The sequence below is a fragment of the Siphateles boraxobius genome, unplaced genomic scaffold, assembly GCF_051911475.1.
Source record: "Siphateles boraxobius isolate OS27281-9 unplaced genomic scaffold, OSU_SipBor_1 13, whole genome shotgun sequence".
NCBI classification, from domain to species: domain Eukaryota; kingdom Metazoa; phylum Chordata; class Actinopteri; order Cypriniformes; family Leuciscidae; genus Siphateles; species Siphateles boraxobius.
The window spans coordinates 1048725-1068625 of record NW_027508733.1 but is presented as its reverse complement, the minus strand read 5'-3'; the positions used below and the strand labels follow the sequence as shown (position 1 = coordinate 1068625).

At 44.8% G+C, this 19901-nt stretch overlaps 2 protein-coding genes and 1 pseudogene across 8 annotated transcripts in view; 1 reads left to right on the top strand and 2 right to left on the bottom strand.

Annotated features, from left to right (window-relative positions):
* Nucleotides 1–19901, bottom strand: part of LOC143735705 (uncharacterized) — a 153731-nt gene that overhangs the window by 84152 nt on the left and 49678 nt on the right. For 3 of the 5 annotated variants that reach the window (XM_077225875.1, XM_077225877.1, XM_077225876.1), the window contains one exon: nt 4233–5009. In XM_077225875.1, coding sequence (XP_077081990.1) covers nt 4233–5009 — 777 coding nt within the window. Of the gene's footprint in view, nt 1–495; nt 4112–4232; nt 5010–5294; nt 6120–8191; nt 8308–9149; nt 9205–9613; nt 10045–19901 lie in introns of those variants that run through there. The other 2 variants (XM_077225880.1, XM_077225878.1) reach the window with 2 other exon arrangements.
* Nucleotides 1–19901, bottom strand: part of LOC143735704 (uncharacterized) — a 224720-nt pseudogene that overhangs the window by 155162 nt on the left and 49657 nt on the right. The gene's annotated exons all lie outside the window — the stretch shown is intronic.
* Nucleotides 11854–19165, top strand: LOC143735718 (uncharacterized). 2 transcript variants are annotated; one of them, XR_013203286.1, is made up of 4 exons: nt 11854–12049; nt 18264–18425; nt 18595–18744; nt 19072–19165. XR_013203286.1 is itself a non-coding variant. In XM_077225914.1 (4 exons), the coding sequence occupies exons 1-4, from the start codon at nt 12301–12303 to the stop codon at nt 19085–19087; spliced, it is 378 nt and encodes a 125-aa protein (XP_077082029.1). In that variant the 5' UTR covers nt 12078–12300; the 3' UTR covers nt 19088–19165. The 2 variants fall into 2 exon arrangements, 1 of the variants encoding a protein (XP_077082029.1); XM_077225914.1 differs by lacking the exon at nt 11854–12049 and adding an exon at nt 12078–12348 and having other exon boundaries at nt 19070–19165.

The following is a 19901-nucleotide window of genomic DNA, read 5'->3' as shown; positions in this document are numbered from 1 at the left end:
AACTTGCTGTGTATCGCTATGACAATACCGCGGACTGAGACTACCTCCATCCCTCACTCCCAACCGTGTTGCAATGTCTTGCTTGTAGAGTGTACTGTTTATGTGCTGATGTTGCTGAGGTGTTTTTTCCTGTTCCCAGACTGTTCTCCTTACAGGAGCATAGTCTGGGGGTTGCCTTTATTTTTCTCCTCATGTCATGCTGTATTTTTCTCAAGTTGGCGCTGATTATAGCAGCCTCGGTAACACCTTATTACCAAAGCAAATTCCTTGTATGTGTAACACTACTTGGCAATAAAATTGATTCTGATTCAAAGATACATGACAGTATATCTTACATATGGGTTTTCTAAACGCACCGTAAGTGGAAGAATAATTAGTTGATTTGAAAACAACAATGAACAAGTTAAAAATAAATCAGCCTCTTCAGCTTCTTGAACAAGAAGAGTTTGAACCTGTAAAAACCTTCTACTTTCCCTCATAAAAGTGTAAACAAACTACATGTGATACATATGCATTTTATTGGACATAAAATGAAACTTGTAGTTTATATCATGAAGCAAAATGATATACAAGAATAAAACATTCAGGCTGCTTTCAGACTGTCAGTCCAAATCCGATTTTTTGTGAATATCAGATGATGTGCATTTGATCAGATTATTAAGTGAAAATAAATAATAATAATAATTCACATGAAATTAGATTTTTACAAAAACGTTTCGAGCTACTTTGAATGTGTGAATTGAAATCCTATTCAAATCACATTTTTGGAAATCTGTCTCAGTCTGACTGCTTTGGTCAGATTTTGCGTGGCTTATGTGACTTTCTCACACCGTGTAAAATGAAAACGTCAGACGTTGTTATAGGAAACAAGGTTGTGTTGTTGCAAAGTGCCGGACGAGTGGAAAATGACAATATAACAGAGATATGTTTTGAAACCGGCGGAGACGACAGCAGGGAATAAAGCCGCTCAGACCTCCTACGATTCTGATACACAATGTCATGTAGTAAATAAGACAAAATCTGTATTGAAAACCTCTCCATCCCGAGATACCAATCATCCCGCCTCGAGGGCTCGGGACTCGGTGGTTTTTTCCACTCGAGCCCGATCCTGTTGGCGGCCCGGGAAAGCATGGCCATCATCTCCGGGTCCGAGTCGGGCACTGCTGGCACACCTGAAGGAGGCAGCGGGTCTGAGCCGTCATCCGCAGAGACTTCTGACCCACCCTCCGATGCAGCGATCGACACCTGGTCGTCGAGGATTGCCCAGCACGTTCATCTGGTAGCTCAGCTGGCTGCGGAGTGTGAGAGGGATGAGGGTTACTAGGGGGTTGGTTCCCCGAAGGAAGCGCGCTCACCGTGATCCTCAGATTGTCGTGTGTCTGGCGGCTCTTTCCGTGGAGGACGTTGAAGATATCTACCTATTCGGCACCATGATAACAGGTCTACTGCTGATTGGATTAGGCATTGCCCTGGTTTATCGAGGAACTAAGCAGACGGTGACAGCTGTCAAAAGCCCCGCAAGGCTGCCCATCATGATTGAAGCGGTGGGCAGAGCTGTCCGCGCTCAGACTGGGTCTATGAACCACAATATGGATAACATCATGGAGAAGCTCACAGCTTTGCAAAGGCAAATGGATCGTTTCAGAGACCAAAATGGACCAGGGGAATAGCCTCTGTAAATTGAATGCGGCTACTCGCCCCAAGACCAAACAATCCCAATCTTATCTGTTTCGGCACCCCACTACCAGCACTGGCCTTGGCCAAGGCCGCTGCTGGAACAACTCCTCTCCCGGAAGAGCACTGCAGTGAGCCGCTCTCGCGATCCTTCCCCGACTCCTCAGACACCTGGTGATTGTTGACTCTGCCTGGGACATGATCAAGATTGTCTCCATGGCAACTTGCTGTGTATCGCTATGACAATACCGCGGACTGAGACTACCTCCATCCCTCACTCCCAACCGTGTTGCAATGTCTTGCTTGTAGAGTGTACTGTTTATGTGCTGATGTTGCTGAGGTGTTTTTTCCTGTTCCCAGACTGTTCTCCTTACAGGAGCATAGTCTGGGGGTTGCCTTTATTTTTCTCCTCATGTCATGCTGTATTTTTCTCAAGTTGGCGCTGATTATAGCAGCCTAGGTAACACCTTATTACCAAAGCAAATTCCTTGTATGTGTAACACTACTTGGCAATAAAATTGATTCTGATTCAAAGATACATGACAGTATATCTTACATATGGGTTTTCTAAACGCACCGTAAGTGGAAGAATAATTAGTTGATTTGAAAACAACAATGAACAAGTTAAAAATAAATCAGCCTCTTCAGCTTCTTGAACAAGAAGAGTTTGAACCTGTAAAAACCTTCTACTTTCCCTAATAAAAGTGTAAACAAACTACATGTGATACATATGCATTTTATTGGACATAAAATGAAACTTGTAGTTTATATCATGAAGCAAAATGATATACAAGAATAAAACATTCAGGCTGCTTTCAGACTGTCAGTCCAAATCCAATTTTTTGTGAATATCAGATGATGTGCATTTGATCAGATTATTAAGTGAAAATAAATAATAATAATAATAATTCACATGAAATTAGATTTTTACAAAAACGTTTCGAGCTACTTTGAATGTGTGAATTGAAATCCTATTCAAATCACATTTTTGGAAATCTGTCTCAGTCTGACTGCTTTGGTCACATTTTGCATGGCTTATGTGACTTTCTCACACCGTGTAAAATGAAAACGTCAGACGTTGTTATAGGAAACAAGGTTGTGTTGTTGCAAAGTGCCGGACGAGTGGAAAATGACAATATAACAGAGATATGTTTTGAAACCGGCGGAGACGACAGCAGGGAATAAAGCCGTTCAGACCTTCTACGATTCTGATACACAATGTCATGTAGTAAATAAGACAAAATCTGTATTGAAAACCTCTCCATCCCGAGATACCAATCATCCCGCCTCGAGGGCCCGGGATGCGGTGGTTTTTTCCACTCGAGCCCGATCCTGTTGGCGGCCCGGGAAAGCATGGCCATCATCTCCGGGTCCGAGTCGGGGACTGCTGGCACACCTGAAGGAGGCAGCGGGTCTGAGCCGTCATCCGCAGAGACTTCTGACCCACCCTCCGATGCAGCGATCGACACCTGGTCGTCGAGGATTGCCCAGCACGTTCATCTGGTAGCTCAGCTGGCTGCCGAGCGTGAGAGGGAAGAGGGTTCCTAGGGGGTTGGTTCCCCGTGATCCTCAGGTGTCTCGTGTCACTGCCCGAAAGGCAGATGCACGGGGACTCCGCCCCTTTGCAGGAACGAGAGTCTCGACCTCAGCTCCGAGATGGTCATCTTCCCACAATGGGTACATGACTCATCCACGAACGCTGCCTCAGCGTGTTCGAGGCCCAGACACACGAGGCAGCGAGCGTGACCATCCCGTGACCCCAGGTAACGACCACATCCAGAAACACACAGATGGAACGCCATCTTTTTCTTCTTTTAAAAAAAAAAAAGAAAGACACAAACTATCTGTGTTTGCTCTTTTAGAGACTGCTCTCACAAGTGCTGGGGCACACAGGGGAACAGCCACCGCGATCACAGCCAGGAATGTGCACCTGCTCTGTTATCGGCCGTGAAAACAGCCTTTGAGCGCTCTTATATGGCGCACCTTACCAGCTGTTAGAACAGCTTTTACTTGCTCTGAGAGAGAGGAAGAAGGCTGTTCGCGCTGAAGCGCCGCCACACCCGCACCAAAGAGAGAACAGTCGAGAAAAGAAAAGGCTTGTCTCAGTAACAGCATCGAAGAGCTGGCTCCGAAGCAAAAAACTGAAGTGCAATCCACCAGCTGCTTGTTTATACCCGTGCTGACGAGGGCGCGCAGCTGATGCAAATGATTGCACGCCTATTGGCTTGTTTTAGTTTCACTCGAAGTAGATTGCCTCTCTAACGAGATTCCTATTGGTCGGTCACGACCTACGTTGTAGTGACCGACTGATAGGGAACTCTTCCCACATGCAGTGCAGTGATACGGTTTCTCTCCAGTGTGGATCCTCTCGTGTGTTTTCAGGGATCCTGACAGAGTGAATCTTTTGACAACAGGATTGTTTTTAGAACATTGTCATCTGTAGGCGCAAAAACGTTTACATTTTAGTACATCATTGTCATAAACGTACCCTCATATTGAAGAGATTGAGGATGCAGCTTCACACCTGAAAGTGCTGGATCTGAAGATGAACTACTTACTGTGATTGTTTTTCGTATGACTGTGTAGAGAAGATAATTGAGTGAAACTCTTCCCACATGCAGTGCAGTGATACGGTTTCTCTCCAGTGTGGATCCTCTCGTGTGTGTTCAGGGATCCTGACTGATTGAATCTCTTGTCGCAGTGTGAACACTTGTAAGGTTTCTCTCCAGTGTGAATCCTCTGGTGCCGATTCAAACATGCAGTTGTCATAAAAGGCTTCCCACACTCAAAGCACACATAAGTTTTTACACCAGTATGTATTTTCTGATGTGCTTTTAAATCATGCAGATGTGAAAAACTCTTTCCACACAAAGAACATGAATGTGGTTTCTCCTGTGAATGAACTGTGAGGTGCATCTTCAGGTTTGAAGCCAACAAAAATGTTTTGCCACATTGATCACATTCGTGTGGTTTCTCTCCAGTGTGGATGTTCATGTGAGACTTAAGTTGAACCTGTTGTCTAAAACTCTTCCCACACTGATCACATGTGAATGGTTTCTCTCCTGTGTGGATCCTCATGTGAACCTTGAAACTCTTTTTGTGTGTGAAACTCTTTCCACACTGATCACATGTGAACGGTTTGTGTCCAGTGTGGATCCTCATGTGATCCTTAAGATTCTTTTTGCATTTCAAACTCTTTCCACACTGATCACAAGTGAAACATTTCTTGTCTCTTTTCAGTAAAGAAATACTTTCAGTCTGTGAGTGAGTTTTTTCTCCAGTTTTGACATGACGATGTTCCTCCTCTTCACTCTCCTCATTCTTCAGCATCAGGCCTGAAATGAAAAGTAAAAAATTAGCATTTTAAATAAATCATAAATCAGAGAGAAAAGTAGAGAAAAGTGAAAGTAGAGAACAGCTACACAAATAATTTTGACAACAGGATCGTTTTTATAATATTGTCATCTGTATGCGCAAACACAAATTTTTAGTACATCATTGTCGCGTAAACGTACCCTAATATTGAAGAGATTTTATTGCACAACAGTATTATTGAATCAAATTAAGTGAGGATGCGGCTTCACACTTGAAAGTGCTGGATCTGAAGATGAACTACTTACTGTGATTGTTTTTTGTACGACATTGTAGAGTAGATGATTGGTTGAAACTCTTCCCACATGCAGTGCAGTGATACGGTTTCTCTCCAGTGTGGATCCTCTCGTGTGATTTAAGATGTATTGATTGACTGAATTTCTTGTCACAATGTGAACACTTGTAAGGTTTTACTCCAGTGTGAATCCTCTCGTGCCGATTCAAATCTTTAGTAGTACTGAAACTCTTCCCACACTCAAAGTACACATGAACTTTTTCACATGAAGTTTTAAATCCAGGGAAATAACTAATGGAGTATTGTTAAATTCCAAATGTTCCCATGGCTGAGATGTAACATTTTATTGCTAACCTATTATTTAGCTCATAAACAAAGCTTTGTGCTTCACTCGTGTGTTAATATTCATGTAAAACAGCATTCACATACACAAAAATGTGTTATTGGATACCACAGCCGGTGCTACTCAGCAGTTGTCAAGTTTACTTAACCCTTAACGGTTACTACAGCTTAATGGTTGTAGAAAGTGTTTAGTGGTTTATTTGTAGTAATTTATTGTTTTTCCTACAAAAAACACTAAATCTGGTGAACTGCTTTATAACATTACTGTTCTTCAGCCTCAATCAAGAATCAAGAATAAACACCAACCTCTTTGTTCTTCTCTCATGTTCTCACTGTCCTTCAATAAACTCTGTGTTTGCAGATTTCAGATCTTCCTGATGGTTTGATGCTCGTCTTCACTTGTAGCTGATGGGAATATTCCAGCATTTGTTGGTGAATTGCAGTGGGAGGAGCTTCACTGAAGGGGAGGAGCTTCACTGAAAGAGGAGGAGCTTCACTGAAAGAGGAGGAGCAGATGGAATGAGTTGAGTTGAAGTTTTATTTGTCATTTGTACCAGTACAGCTAGTACAAGTACATAGGATTTTTTGTGGCAAAGCTTACATTTACATTTAGTCATTTAGCAGACGCTTTTATGCAAAGCGACTTACATCTGAGGACTAAAGCAAGCAAGTCATCGTGAAGAGGGAAGAACGACGCAAGAAGTGCTCAAAATACAAAGTTCAGGCATTGCTCAGAGTAGCAAAAGCCAGACAAGGGAAGATTTAAAAGGGAAGGAATCTCAGAAAGAGAAGATTTTTTAAATATTTTTTTTTATGTTAAGTGCTCACGGAAGAGATGAGTTTTCAATTGTCTTTTGAATGCTGTCAGGGATTCTGCATTATGGACGAGGGTGGAGTATCATTCCACCAGCATGGAGCCGTGAATGAGAATGTTGTGGAGAGGGATTTTGTGCCTCGCTGTGATGGCACCATGAACCGTCGCTCCTTGGCCGATCGTAGGCTTCTGGTAGGGACGTAGACTTGTAGTAGGGAGTGGAAGTAGGACGGAGCTGAGTCTGTGGTAGATCTGTAAGCAAGCGTCAAAGCTTTGAATTTTGATGCGAGCAGCGAGTGGTAGCCAATGCAGTGAGTTGAACAGAGGAGTGACGTGAGCCCTTTTGGGCTCGTTGAAGACAAGGCGGGCTGCAGCATTCTGGATCATTTGTAGAGGTTTAGTAACACATGATGGAAGACCAGCTAGAAGAGCATTGCAGTAACCAAGCCTAGAAATTACCAGGGCCTGGACGAGAAGTTGTGTTGCATGCTCAGTTAGGAAAGGCCTGATCTTCCTGATGTTATACATTGCAAACCTGCATGATCGAGCTGTCTTTGTAATGTGGTCTGTGAAGGTCAGCTGGTCATCAAAGATTACTCCAAGATTTCTGACCGACCTTGATGGGGTGATTGAGGATGACTCTAGCTGGATAGTGAAGTCGTGCTGTAGAGACGGATTGGCAGGGAGGACGAGAAGCTCTGTCAGCTTGAGATACGTGCAGTTACTGTGGGATCATCTGGTTGAAATGAGAGGTGGAGCTGTGTGTCATCATCATAGCAATGGTAGGAGAAACCATGTGCATGTGTATGATGGGTCCCAATGATGTGGTGTAGATGGAGAAGAGGAGCGGTCCAAGAACTGAACCCTGAGGAACCCCTGTGTTCAGTTGATGTGCTTTGGATACCTCGCCTCTCCATGTAACCCTGAAGGAACTACCTGTGAGATAGGACTCAAACCAGTGGAGGGAAGTTCCTTTGATGCCCAGTGATGAAAGGGTGGACAGAAGGATCTGATGATTCACAGTGTCGAAGGCAGCAGAAAGATCCAGCAAAATGAGAACTGAAGATTTGGAGGCAGCTTTTGCGATCCGCAGGGCTTCTGTGACCGACAGTAGTGCAGTCTTGGTTGAATGGCCTTTCTTGAAGCCAGATTGGTTAACATCCAGCTGGTTGGTCAGAGAGAGGAAAGATGACACTTGGTTGAAAGCACCTCGTTCAAGTGTTTTCGCAATGAATGTTAGGAGAGAGACAGGTCTGTAATTCTCTAGAAGTGATGTGTCTAATGTTGTTTTTTTAAGCAGTGGAGTTACCCGAGCCTGCTTAAATGCTGTAGGGAAAATGCCAGTGTGGAGGGATGAGTTGATGATGTGTGTGAGTGCTGGTAGAAGTGTGGGAGAGATGGCTTGTAGAATGTGATAGGATGACTGGAGAGAAGAAGTTTAGATACTTCTTCCTTGGTTAGCGGAGAGAAGGTAAAGAGAAGGTTTCTGGTAGTGGGAGAGGATGGTTTGGGTTCCTGTGTGTGTGGAGTTGAGAACTGACTGCTGATAGAGGTTGTTTTGTTGGTGAAGAAGTTAGCAAAGTCATCAGCAGTTAAAGAGGAGGCGGGAGTTGGTGGAGGTGGACAGAGGAGAGAGTTAAATGTCTTGAAAAGTATTCGTGTGTTAGAGGCGGTGTTGATCTTGCTGTGGAAATATGAAGATTTTGCAGCGTGAACATCAGCAGAAAAGGAAGAGAGCAGAGATTGATACATACGCAGGTCAGATGTATCTTTTGATTTGCGCCATTTCCTCTCCATTGCCCTGAGTTTGGTCCGATGTTCACGAAGAACCTCAGATAACCAGGGGTTAGAGGGAGTAGCACGTGCTGGCCTGGAGGAGAGAGGGCAGATATTGTCTAAAGAAGAAGTTAACGTGTAGCAAAAAGTATCTGTTGCGGTATTCACATCTAGAGATGAGAATTGTGAGGGTGAGGGAAGTGAAGATGACACAGCAGAGGAAAGACGGGAGGGAGAAAGTGAGAGCAGGTTACGTCTGAAAGTAACTGGTAGGGGAGTTGGTGGAGCATGGGTAGTGAGTTGTTGATTGAAAGAGTCAACTTTTAAAAAAGCTGGTTGAGTCAACATTTTAAAAAGTCAATATAAAAAAAAAGAACTAACAAAACAGGGGCCGGCGAGTTTCAATCCCTTAGAAGCCTATAGAGGAGTGATCCAGCTCTCAGATTTAATCAAAAATATCTTAATTTGTGTTCAGAAGATGAACGAAGGTCTTACGGGGTTGAACAACATGAGGGAGAGTAATTACTGACAGAATTTTCATTTTTGGTTTGAACTATCCCTTTAAGTGTTTGGGAATATATCCTTTTTGCAGCTCTGATGGACTTCCTCAAATCATATCGGGCCCTCTTCCCCTGCTTTGAAAGCTTCCTGTCTTTGCTTGATCTTCAAGCGTATGTCGCCATTTAACCAGCGCTTTTGATTTGGAAAACACAAACAGTTCTAGAAGGGACACAGATGGATGTACACCAGCTAATATAGTCACTAACAGTCTCTGTATGTCATTAATATTGTCTGTAGCCTCCTTAAGATGATAGAAAATTAAATATACAAATTTGGAAGAAACAAATAACCCACCAGTTGAATTTCCCTTAACTACTTGTTTTTTTATATGGAACATGATTTTTCAGATTAATTAAATGCTGTTATGAAACTTACCTATATCTTGTAGATGTCACAATATCTGATCAAGTCTGCTCACGTTTGCTCAAGTCTGTTGACACCAATAAAATGAGCTTAATGTGGCAATTTACAGATCTGAAGACATCAGCATAATGAATGAGGTGAAAACAGGATCTATTGACATGAAATATAGAGTCTTTTCAGCTGCTCTGATAATAGTGATGATCCAAAGACTAGCAATACTCATAAACAAGCCATTCAGGATCAACAGCAGATCATCTCACTTTATCATAAGTATAAAACTTAAGTATTTGCTGCTATGAACAGAGTCGGAATAACGTTATACTGAAAGCCTATAAAAGTGCTCTTATATTCCTATTATTTCTCAAACGATACAGAAAAAAATAGCAGTAATGTAAAGACAGACACTAATGACACATCGTCATCAACCATTGTAATTTGCATTCATAACAACAAAGTATAGTTCACCCACATCTTACCGATTTGTATGTGATGAGAAACTATAAAGGCAAATCAGAAAATCTTCTTCTTAAATAAAGAATCGTTTTAGTTAGCAGACACACAAAAGCGCCGAACCCAAAGAAAACATTTTTAGAAATGACCATTTAAATGTTGCTTTAACTGTCTTTCCACGACATATCGTGATTTGTTTTCCTCAGAAGCCTCAGAGGCTGAACGGGAGAGCGCGATAGCGATGACGTCATCACCGCGAGACGAGATAAAAAAATTGCTTCCACAACATAATAAAAAACAAGGTAAAAAGTCTAATCTCTGAATATGACAGAAATTGCTCAGCCTTAGGTTGAGCACAGCTAGTAACAAAATAGAAAAATCACAATAAAACAAAAAAATAATTAAATAAAATGAATAATAAATGAAAAGGGGCTTTTTAAATTAATGTATATGTATCCAAAAGAGAAATTAATTTAAGAGATTTTTGGTTTTTAACCAATTTTAAAGATTTGCACAAGAGTTTAAGCTCATTCATCTACTGATTAAAGTTGGTTTAGTTTGAAACCATCTGCACTTATGAATGAAAAACTTTAAGACATAACAAAAAAATGTATAACAAAATCAAACTATCAAACTTTTACAGACAAATACCAAACCTAATGAACTTCACAGTGAGGGAGTTAAACCTCCATAGACCTTAACCAGTTCTGCACATCTCTCCAAAAGGCTTGCACCATATCACAACAAAACAAAACTCAATATTTTCAACATTTGTTTAACAAAAAATACAATTATTCTAATCAAAATTAAATTTAAATCTAATAAATTAATTGGAGTTCACCTCCTTAGCTTTAGGAGGGAGGGGAAAACTAATAATCTGTCCTATTTTTTTATTTTTATATATAAAAAATTTATCACAAAAATCACATCCTTCTCAAGGAGAGCTGCATCAGTTCTGGGGAGACTTTGGAGCACAAAATGTCTTCTTTAACCATTAATCTAAAAAGGAATTGAAATGGCTCTGATCATTCTATTAAAAATAATAACATTACACTGCAGTTGGAATTCCTCACAAAACTCTACACAGTAACACATTTCCATTATCATCCAAGAAATGGGCAATATCCCAAATCCCTTTAGATTTCCATTCCTCGAAATAAACAAACTTTCTGCCAAACTTTATATATCTATTATTCCAGACTGGAGTGTTGTGAAGTTATGTTTGAACAATAGTTTCCAATAGAGCAGCACTTGCTGATGGAAGGCTGAAAGTTTCACTGGTAACGAGGTACTCAAAGTCACAACAGCAAAAAGTTTATTCCCCCAGTTTGTTAAAGATTGCACTGGGGACAATAAAACAAAAAGAGTGGCTATTTTGAATGAAGGATTTTACAAGATCAATTATAAATTATCAAAAACGAGCCAAGCACAGTTTAAAATCGCAACAAAACTAAAAAACAACCCATCCAAAACAAGTGTAAAAGAGTTGATTATTAATGAATGATTATTAAACAGCTGATGCAGACAGACGGTCGTCTCATTCCCTCTGTCATCTGTGAGGTGAAATATATTAGGCTTTTATAGAGAAATTTAAACCATGGAAATCCCCAAACACAATGATAATATTTCATGGGTTTAAGATGTGATGAAAATTATTAAATGATTTATTCTTGATGCAAGAAGAATCAGCACACAATAAAAAGAGACAATGACTGGATTTAATAGAGGAAACTGTGAAAACGAGAGTAAAACAAACGATTATCAGTTATAATTACTAAAGGTTGTTTCTTCAACTTACCAAAGATCCAGTGATCATGGATATTGAAATGCAGCAGGAATCGTGTTTCCTGACATTTATATGAGCCTGATTTTGACGCTGGGGAAATAAAGCAAACTTGAACAATATGTAGTTAAAATACAATATATGTAGGTTTAAATCCATGCAATCACTTATATCATACTCATATCGTCCAGCCTTAAAACTTGTGTAGTTTTTTTGAATCATTTTAAATTTAAAAACGTTCAATTATGCAGAATATACGATGGTAAATATTTAATTAAAGAGTTGTCAAACTGTAAAAAATGATCTGGTCAAAAAGTTATGATAACTTATATATGTCATTAACTCATAAGTAGTCATAAAATAGTCAATTGTTTGAGTTTTCAGTCTTCCAATGTAGGTTCATAAGTTACATTGGAGTTACTTCAATGAATCACAAATTCCAGGTGCTTGAATGAACTTGCCATTTTAAATTGAGTGGGATACAAGTCTTTGGCGTGTTGCAGATTGAGTGGAGGACAGCTCTTTGCGCATGTGCGGGGGACCACCGACGAAGCCAGGCCTCGAAATGAACAAGTACGCGCCAGCAAGCAATCAAACTTCAAGCGGCCGGGTGCCTCATTTTTCCGTCAGACAACAAGACAACTAGTCGGGTTGGCGTGAACAAGTTCGCTATTGGTAAGTGTTCGTGTTTTGTAGATATTAAGAATGTGCGTTGATGAAGCCAATAACGTGATTAACGTTAGCCATCGTTACCTTTTGATATGTGCAATTTATGTATGCACATTTCAGCTACCGTTAACGTTAGCTAGAACACGTTTGCTAGCAGTTCAGTCTTTTAGTTCAGTCAGAGACGGTTGATAAAGCTTTATCTGAGACGATACCAGTTTTCATTGTAAACTGTTGTAGAAAACACCATTTCTGATAGACCGTATGTCAAGGCCAAATACACTAACGTTACCGTTCAAAAGTTTGGGGTCAGTCAGATTTTTTATGTTTTTAAATTAAAGGAGCAATGTGTAAAAATTTTGAGTATCTATTAACAGAAATGCAATATGACATCCATAACTATGTGTTCAGTGGTGTATAAAGAACTTACTTAATAAACCGTAATGTTTTTATTACCTTAAAATGAGGCATTTATATCTACATAGGCGCGGGAATCCCCTTCTATGAAGGTCGACATATTGTGACGTCATGTTTCTACCGTAGCCGACAGCGAACAAACAGCGTTTCAGAGCGCGTTTCGTCACTACCTTGAAAGAGAAGCCGCAGAAAGCTAGAAGCTAGCCATAAACACCGTGAGTAGTGACTTTTCCCTTGTCAGTGGTGTAAAATATGTAGTTGGATTGTTTCATGTAACTTAATTCTTCTCCCTCGCTGTGTTATGGCTTTGCTATGTGGGGATAAATGTGATGGTCACGTTCTTGAGACAGCTGATTAGTACTCTTGTCATTGACCGTAAAACAGTTACAGGAATCACCAACCCGTCGATCTTGGAAGCATTTTAAGTCGATCGAGTTTCCAAAATCAGAGAAAAAAAGCCTATTGTGTGTAGTAAATGGTGTCTAGGGGATGCGGAGGCGCGCGCGCTGTTACAATCACGTCATTTTTACCGCGCGCACCTTAGGGCTCATGCCGACGCGTCCAGTATAAACAAGGCTTAACGCTTTAACCAGCTCAGCCACAGTAACAGCTCATATTAGCCAGCTAAACTTTTACTACCCTGTTAGAAAAAATATATAGTTGCATATAGTTTCATGAGGTTCTTCTCCCTCGCTGTATTATGGGTTTGCTATGTGGGGGGAAATGTGCTGGTTACGTTTGTGAGACAATCAGCTGATTACTATTATTATATTATATATTAAGACCCTTGATCCTCACCTGACTATGGCTTTGTAAACTTTATCCATGTGGTTTATAATCGACTGTGGTACAGAAACAGTGACAATGTTACACACTCTTGGCTTACTCTGGCTATTCTCTGCTGTCTCAGACGACGATACTCACGACGTTTGTCCAGTTTCAGGCACCGTAGCTTCTTCGAAAGGGAGGGGTGAGGAGTGGGCTGAGCCCTTAGTGCAACTCGCAACCGAACCGCTAGATGTCGCTGAAAATCACACACTGCACCTTTAAGTATCTCCTGCTCACTAAGGCTGCATTTATTTGATTAAAAATACAAACAGAAACAGTAATATTGTGAAATATTATTCTAATTTAAAACAGCTGTTCCCTTTCGTTGTTCCCTTTCGAGCTACGTCGGATGACGACGATTGGGGTTTCGCTTAGAAAGCCTATCAACTTCGAGTATTACAAAACGAGCCAATGTTAAAGAAATGCCATGGGTCTGCGGAATTTGCATAGCGTATCTCCGCCCTACCTCGTGGGTATAAAAGGAAGACGCTGGCAACATGCAGGTATGTTTTCGCTTCGGAGCCAAGTTAATCCTTCGTTCCACAAGCCATCTCTGAACTGTCAGCTTTACAGACGAGCGAGATTCTCTGGTGTTGGTGTGACGGCGATCTCCCGGCGAGTGCGCACTTCCTGCTTATCTGTGCTGTGGTTTGCCAGTGAGTGTGTTTCTCCCCGGGCGCTTCAACACTCTCAGAGTTTTCTTTTCTCTCACAAAAAGAGCTTGCACGTGGCACATCTTTTTTAGAGATGCATCGCCCGTGCACTTCTGGTTGCGGTAGACTCGTAGCCGACTTTGATGGGCACGAGCGCTGCATAGTGTGTTTGGGCATTGATCACGCTAGAGCAGCGCTCGTGGATGCGTCATGTTCTCACTGCGGGAACATGACCATCCCAACATTACGATCAAGACTCAGTGATCTCGCAAGAGTGAGGGTCCCCTCATCCACACCCCGATCTAGCGCCTCCACGAGAGGTTCTACTTCGGCTGGTGGCCAGGGTGATCTGAGGGTGACGGTTTGGAACAAAGCGCTGACTATACGTCCGTGCCCAGCCGCACCCTCTCCAGTGTTGCAACCCGCGAGTCTTCAGGGGATTTCCGTGGGTCCATCTTCTGATGCCCCACGGATTTCCTTTGGCGCTCCAGAGGAGGACGCCATGTCTATTGCAGCATCACAGGGCGAGTCTGATTCGTCTGGAAGTGAAGACTCGTCACAGCTGCCACCTTCCGTCGTGCATACGGCTGTGTTCGAGTCCGATCCGGAGATGACGGCCATGCTTGCCCGCGCCGCCGCGAGCATCGGTTTAGAGTGGTCCCCTCCACCCTGTCCCGAGCGCTCGGGGTTGGATGATTGGTACTTGGGTAAGGCCGCGGACCCCCGTCCGCGTCAAACCCCAATACCTTTCTTCCCGGATGTCCATGATGAGATCTCAAAGTCCTGGAAGACCCCCATGTCTTCCCGTGACCGCTCGTTGATCTCATCCGCCTTTCCTGGCGTGGTCCAGGAAAGACATCTCTGGCTGAACCTCGCTGATGTGCGGGATGCCGAGCGGTCCCGTCTGCTCGACACCCCCATATCACAGGCCGGCCTTTTCGGCGGTGCAGTGGAGGACTTTGCCCAACAGTTCTCCACTGCGCAGAAACAGACTGAGGCTATCAAGCATATTTTGCCCCGACGGCCCGCTGCTGCCTCCACCCAGCCGACCGGGCAGAATACTCAGTCTGTTCGCCGTCGAGGGCGCCCTCCTGCGGTTCCCCCCCTCCCAGCCGGCCCAAGCAGCAGCCTCCACCCGGGCCTGGTCGCGGAGGAAGCCGTAAGAAGACGCCCCAGCCCTCTCCTGCCCCGCCCCCCGCTAAACGCCGGGCCAAGCGGCGCTCCTGAGACGGGCTGCTCAGGGATGACTTTCACTTCTCAGGAGATGGTAGCAGGACCACTCCTTCCCCCGGTGGCGGGCCGGGGGCGAATCTTTTGTTCTCCACTCCCCGCTGCTCACCCGCGGGTGGGCAGCACCCTAATGTGGTTAAAGAAAGAAGTGACATGTTCATCCCTGAGCACACAGAGTTCTCGGACGACACGGTGCGCCGCCCCCGAGCCGGTTCGCATGACCCCGCTGGTACAGTTCTTGGGAGCCTGGCTAGAGCTTCCCAACCTGTCCCGCTGGGTCGCCCGAACGATCAGGCTCGGCTACGCGATTCAGTTCGCACGGTCTCCTGCCCGCTTCAGGGGAGTCTGCTCCACTTTGGTCGGTGGCAAGGCCCCTATCATGAGAGCGGAGGTTGCTACCCTGCTGGCGAAGGGTGCGATCGAGACTGTCCCTCCAGCCGAAATGAGGTCCGGCTTCTACAGCCCGTACTTCATTGTCCCGAAGAAAACCGGTGGGTTACGGCCAATCCCGGACCGGCGCGTGCTGAACCGCTCCCTTCACAGCCTGCCGTTCAAGATGCTCACTGCCAAGCGCATTTTCGAATGTGTACGGCCCCAGGATTGGTTTGCAGCGATCGACCTGAAGGACGCCTACTTTCATGTCTCCATTCTCCCTCGACACAGACCGTTCCTGCGGTTTGCTTTCGAGGGGCAGGCATATCAGTACGCGGTTCTCCCATTCGGGTTAGCCCTGTCTCCTCGCGTCTTCACGAAGGTCGTCGAGGCAGCCCTTGTTCCCCCTTTGGGAACACGGGGTTCGCATCCTGAACTATCTCGACGACTGGCTGATCCTAGCTCACTCTCGAGATCAGGTTTGCGAACACAGGGATCTAGTGCTCCGGTACCTAGCCCGTCTGGGCCTTCGGGTCAACTGGGAGAAGAGCAAACTCCCCGTGCAGAGGATCTCTTTTCTCGGTATGGAAATCGACTCGGTCGCCATGTCCGCGCAGCTTACGAGCGAGCGCGCGCAGTCACTGCTGACTTGCCTGAGACAGTTCGAAGGCAAGAGTGTGGTTCCACTGAAATCATTTCAGAGGCTCCTGGGGCATATGGCATCTGCAGCCACGGCAACGCCGCTCAGATTGCTTCATATGAGACCGCTTCAGCTTTGGCTTCGCGACCGAGTCCCGAGGTGGGCATGGCAACACGGCACCCTCCGAATACCAGTTACTCCGACCTGCCATCAGACCTTCACCCCGTGGATGAACCTCAGTTTTCTACGGGCCGGAGTGCCCCTGGAACGAGCTTCGCGGCATGTTGTTGTAACGACAGATGCCTCCTCCACGGGCTGGGGCACCATGTGCAATGGACGTGCTGCTGCAGGCTCCTGGACAGGACCCTGCCGCCTTTGGCACATGAATCGCCTCGAGTTGCTGGCTGTACGCCTTGCTCTGTGCCGCTTACGGGCCGTGCTCAAGAATCAACACGTACAAGTCCGATCAGACAATACCGCGACTGTAGCGTACATCAACCGCCAAGGTGGTCTACGCTCCCGCCGTATGTCGCAACTCGCCCGCCACCTCCTCTTATGGAGTCAGAAGCATCTGAAGTCGCTTCGTGCCATTTTTATCCCCGGTGCTCTGAACTGTGCTCTCCGCACCTATGTAGACAAAACGCAGTGTTTCAGGACCTCAGACCAGCTCTTTGTCTGTTATGGTGGGAAGCTGAAGGGAAAGGCTCTCTCCAAGCAAAGGTTGTCTCACTGGATAGTGGACGCCATTGCTTTGGCTTACCAGCAGCAAGGTCGACCGTGCCCCCTTGGTGTGACTGCCCACTCCACCCGGAGTGTGGCGTCCTCTTGGGCTTTAGCGCATGGTGCCTCGCTAACAGACATCTGCAGAGCTGCAGGCGGGGCGACACCGAACACATTCGCCAGATTCTACAATCTCCGAGTGGAGCCTGTGTCCTCTCATGTACTCGCTTCAACCAGCTAGTACTGGACCCGCTCAGGTGTCTTCGCTTGCTCGCCATTCCACTCCACGGACTGGATACGTGCGATATTCTCCTCAGGTGAGCTTCCCGAAAGCCCTGAGTTCCTCCAGCACTCCTGACGTCGGCGCCAGTGTCTATTGCCTGCGTGTCGGCTAGGTGCCTCCCGTGTGCATGGTCCCTCCCCTGAGCGACCCCCACATGTGTATTTCCACTGTAAGCCTCTCTGAGCATGTGTCTTTCCCTTGGCAAGCCACCTTGCCACCCCTGGGGTTGAAATATTCCACCTGCGGCTGGACACCCCAGTGTTCTCCATATGCATCCTTCAGGTCATATGTGTATTCTCTAAGTCCCCCCCTCTGGGTTGGCGATAATTGAATATTCCCCTAACCTTGGTATATGCTCCCCAGTGTTCCTTGGTATTCCTGCGCTAAATAGGAGTCCTTCTTCCGTGCCAGTCTCACGACAGGGATCTCAGATTTACGCAGGGCACTGGAAGCAGCCGAGAAGGTGGCGTGATTAGACTGGTAACCCCATTTGTCGTCATCCGACGTAACTCGGAGTGACAACGAAAGGGAACGTCTCGGTTACGTATGTAACCCTCGTTCCCTGAGTAGGGAACAGAGACGTTACGTCTTCCTGCCACTTCTGCTGTACCGCGGGGATCGCCGGAAGCTCAGTCTTGGCTCCTCAGCGAAGAAACATACCTGCATGTTGCGAGCGCCTTCCTTTTATACCCACGAAGTAGGGCGGAGATACGCTATGCAAATTCCGCAGACCCATGGCATTTCTTTGCCATTGGCTCGTTTTGTAATACTCGAAGTTGATAGGCTTTCTAAGCGAAACCCCATTCGTCGTCATCCGACGTAACGTCTCCGTTCCCTACTCAGGGAACGAGGGTTACATACGTAACCGAGACGTTTTCTATTTTAATATATTTTAAACTGTAATGTATTCCTGTGATCAAAGCTGAATTTTCAGCACCATTATTCCAGTCTTCAGTGTCACATGATCCTTCAGAAATCAGTATAATATGATGATTTGATGCTCAAGAAACATTCATTATTATTATCAATGTTGAAAACTGTTGTGTACAATTTTTTTTTTCCAAATTCTTTGATGAATATAAAGTTCAAAAGAACAAGATGCCCAGAGGTGAGGGTCAACAAAAGAAAAGGAGAGGCCAAGGGACCACATATGAAGAAGTCAAAGAAGGGCGAGGTCCACTACTGTCCAGATCCCCCTGAAGGACTGAGTGATGAAGACATGGAAGAAAAGCGGAGGATGATGGAGGTACATCATACACACACATGCACATCACACATACAAATCATACCTGTCTAATATTACTGCATACATACCTGCCTATATTACACTAACTACCTACACTTTGCTTTTGTGTCTGTGAAGCCTACTATTTTGTCTTGGTATGTGTCCTTTGTGCTTGTGCAATCCAATTCAGGTGGAAGTGCTGAAAAAAGACCCAGATCACCAGCAGATAGATGAGCTGATGTCTGCCACGTTCTCCAAGCGCAGAAAGGAGATCGTAGGGGATCAACCTCTCATTGGGGATGTCATAGATAGATGGCCGGCCATGTTCTGTGAGAGACAGGTATAACAATAGACAACACTCAGCATAAGATTAATCACTTAATCCAATGACTGGATATCAATGTATGAGCTTCCCTCCAGGAAGTACTAGAGAGATGTCTGATACTGTACTGTGGTCCGTTCAGAAATATTTCTTTTTTTTAGTCCAAATGGTGGCGTGAATGTGCATACAGATAAGTGAGAGGATTGTGTTTAGTATCACTGAGTGGATGAAAGCCTTTGACAACAGACAACCTTAGCTTACTAAATTGTGTCTCTATGCTTTGAAAATCTTCTCTCTAATTTCTTAACCTTTTTGTATTTTTTGTCTCCTCCGGTTCGGGCAGAGTTCAAAAGAGTCGTAAGCACAGACCTTCTCGAGTCAATCCTCGACGGACTTGATGACCTTGCACCAAGACTGCTGGAAGTCTACGAAGCTGCGACCAAGTGATTTTGGACTGTCTGTAGAAAGACGTGAGTAGATGAGCTGAGAATGTAAAATTGGACACCAGACACAAACGAAAGGAGAAGGACTGCTGCTCTGCTGGGTCAGCCACACTACCTAAGAGAAGAGCCATCAGACATCATCAGGATGTGTGACGTAAGACCTTTTTCTGTCATGCATAACAGCCCATATACGAACGCACCCACCCACATATACACTTGGGGCGCACACACACACACACAACACACACACACACACACAACCTTTAACACAGAGATTGGATTAGATACACTAATATGGGTGTTGATAAAGTCCTTTGGCAGCAACATAGTGATGATGCAGGGAGGAGTGAGGGGCAGAATAGTGATGGGGAGGACGAGGGTTGGGTGGAATAGTCATGATGGGAGGAGGGAGGAGTAGAACAATGTTGGGGGAGGAGAAAGGAGGGGTAGAACAATAGCCGCGTTTCCACTGTCGGGCCAGGGCTAACAGCGAGCCGAGCCAGTGGCCTCAGGCCTTAAGCACCGGGCTTGCGTTTCCACTGCCGGGCCAGTAGCCCCGCAACGCTGCCCTTAACCCCGCCCCTAACACACCTACCTGGATCAAACGTCATATAACCCAACCCATTTCAGCGGGTATTATGAATTTATTTATTTTTTAAGTTAGGAAGATAGCATGTAGCCTATATTAACTCACCGGTCGTGGCTGCAATAGTGTCCCGACTTGTCTCGCGA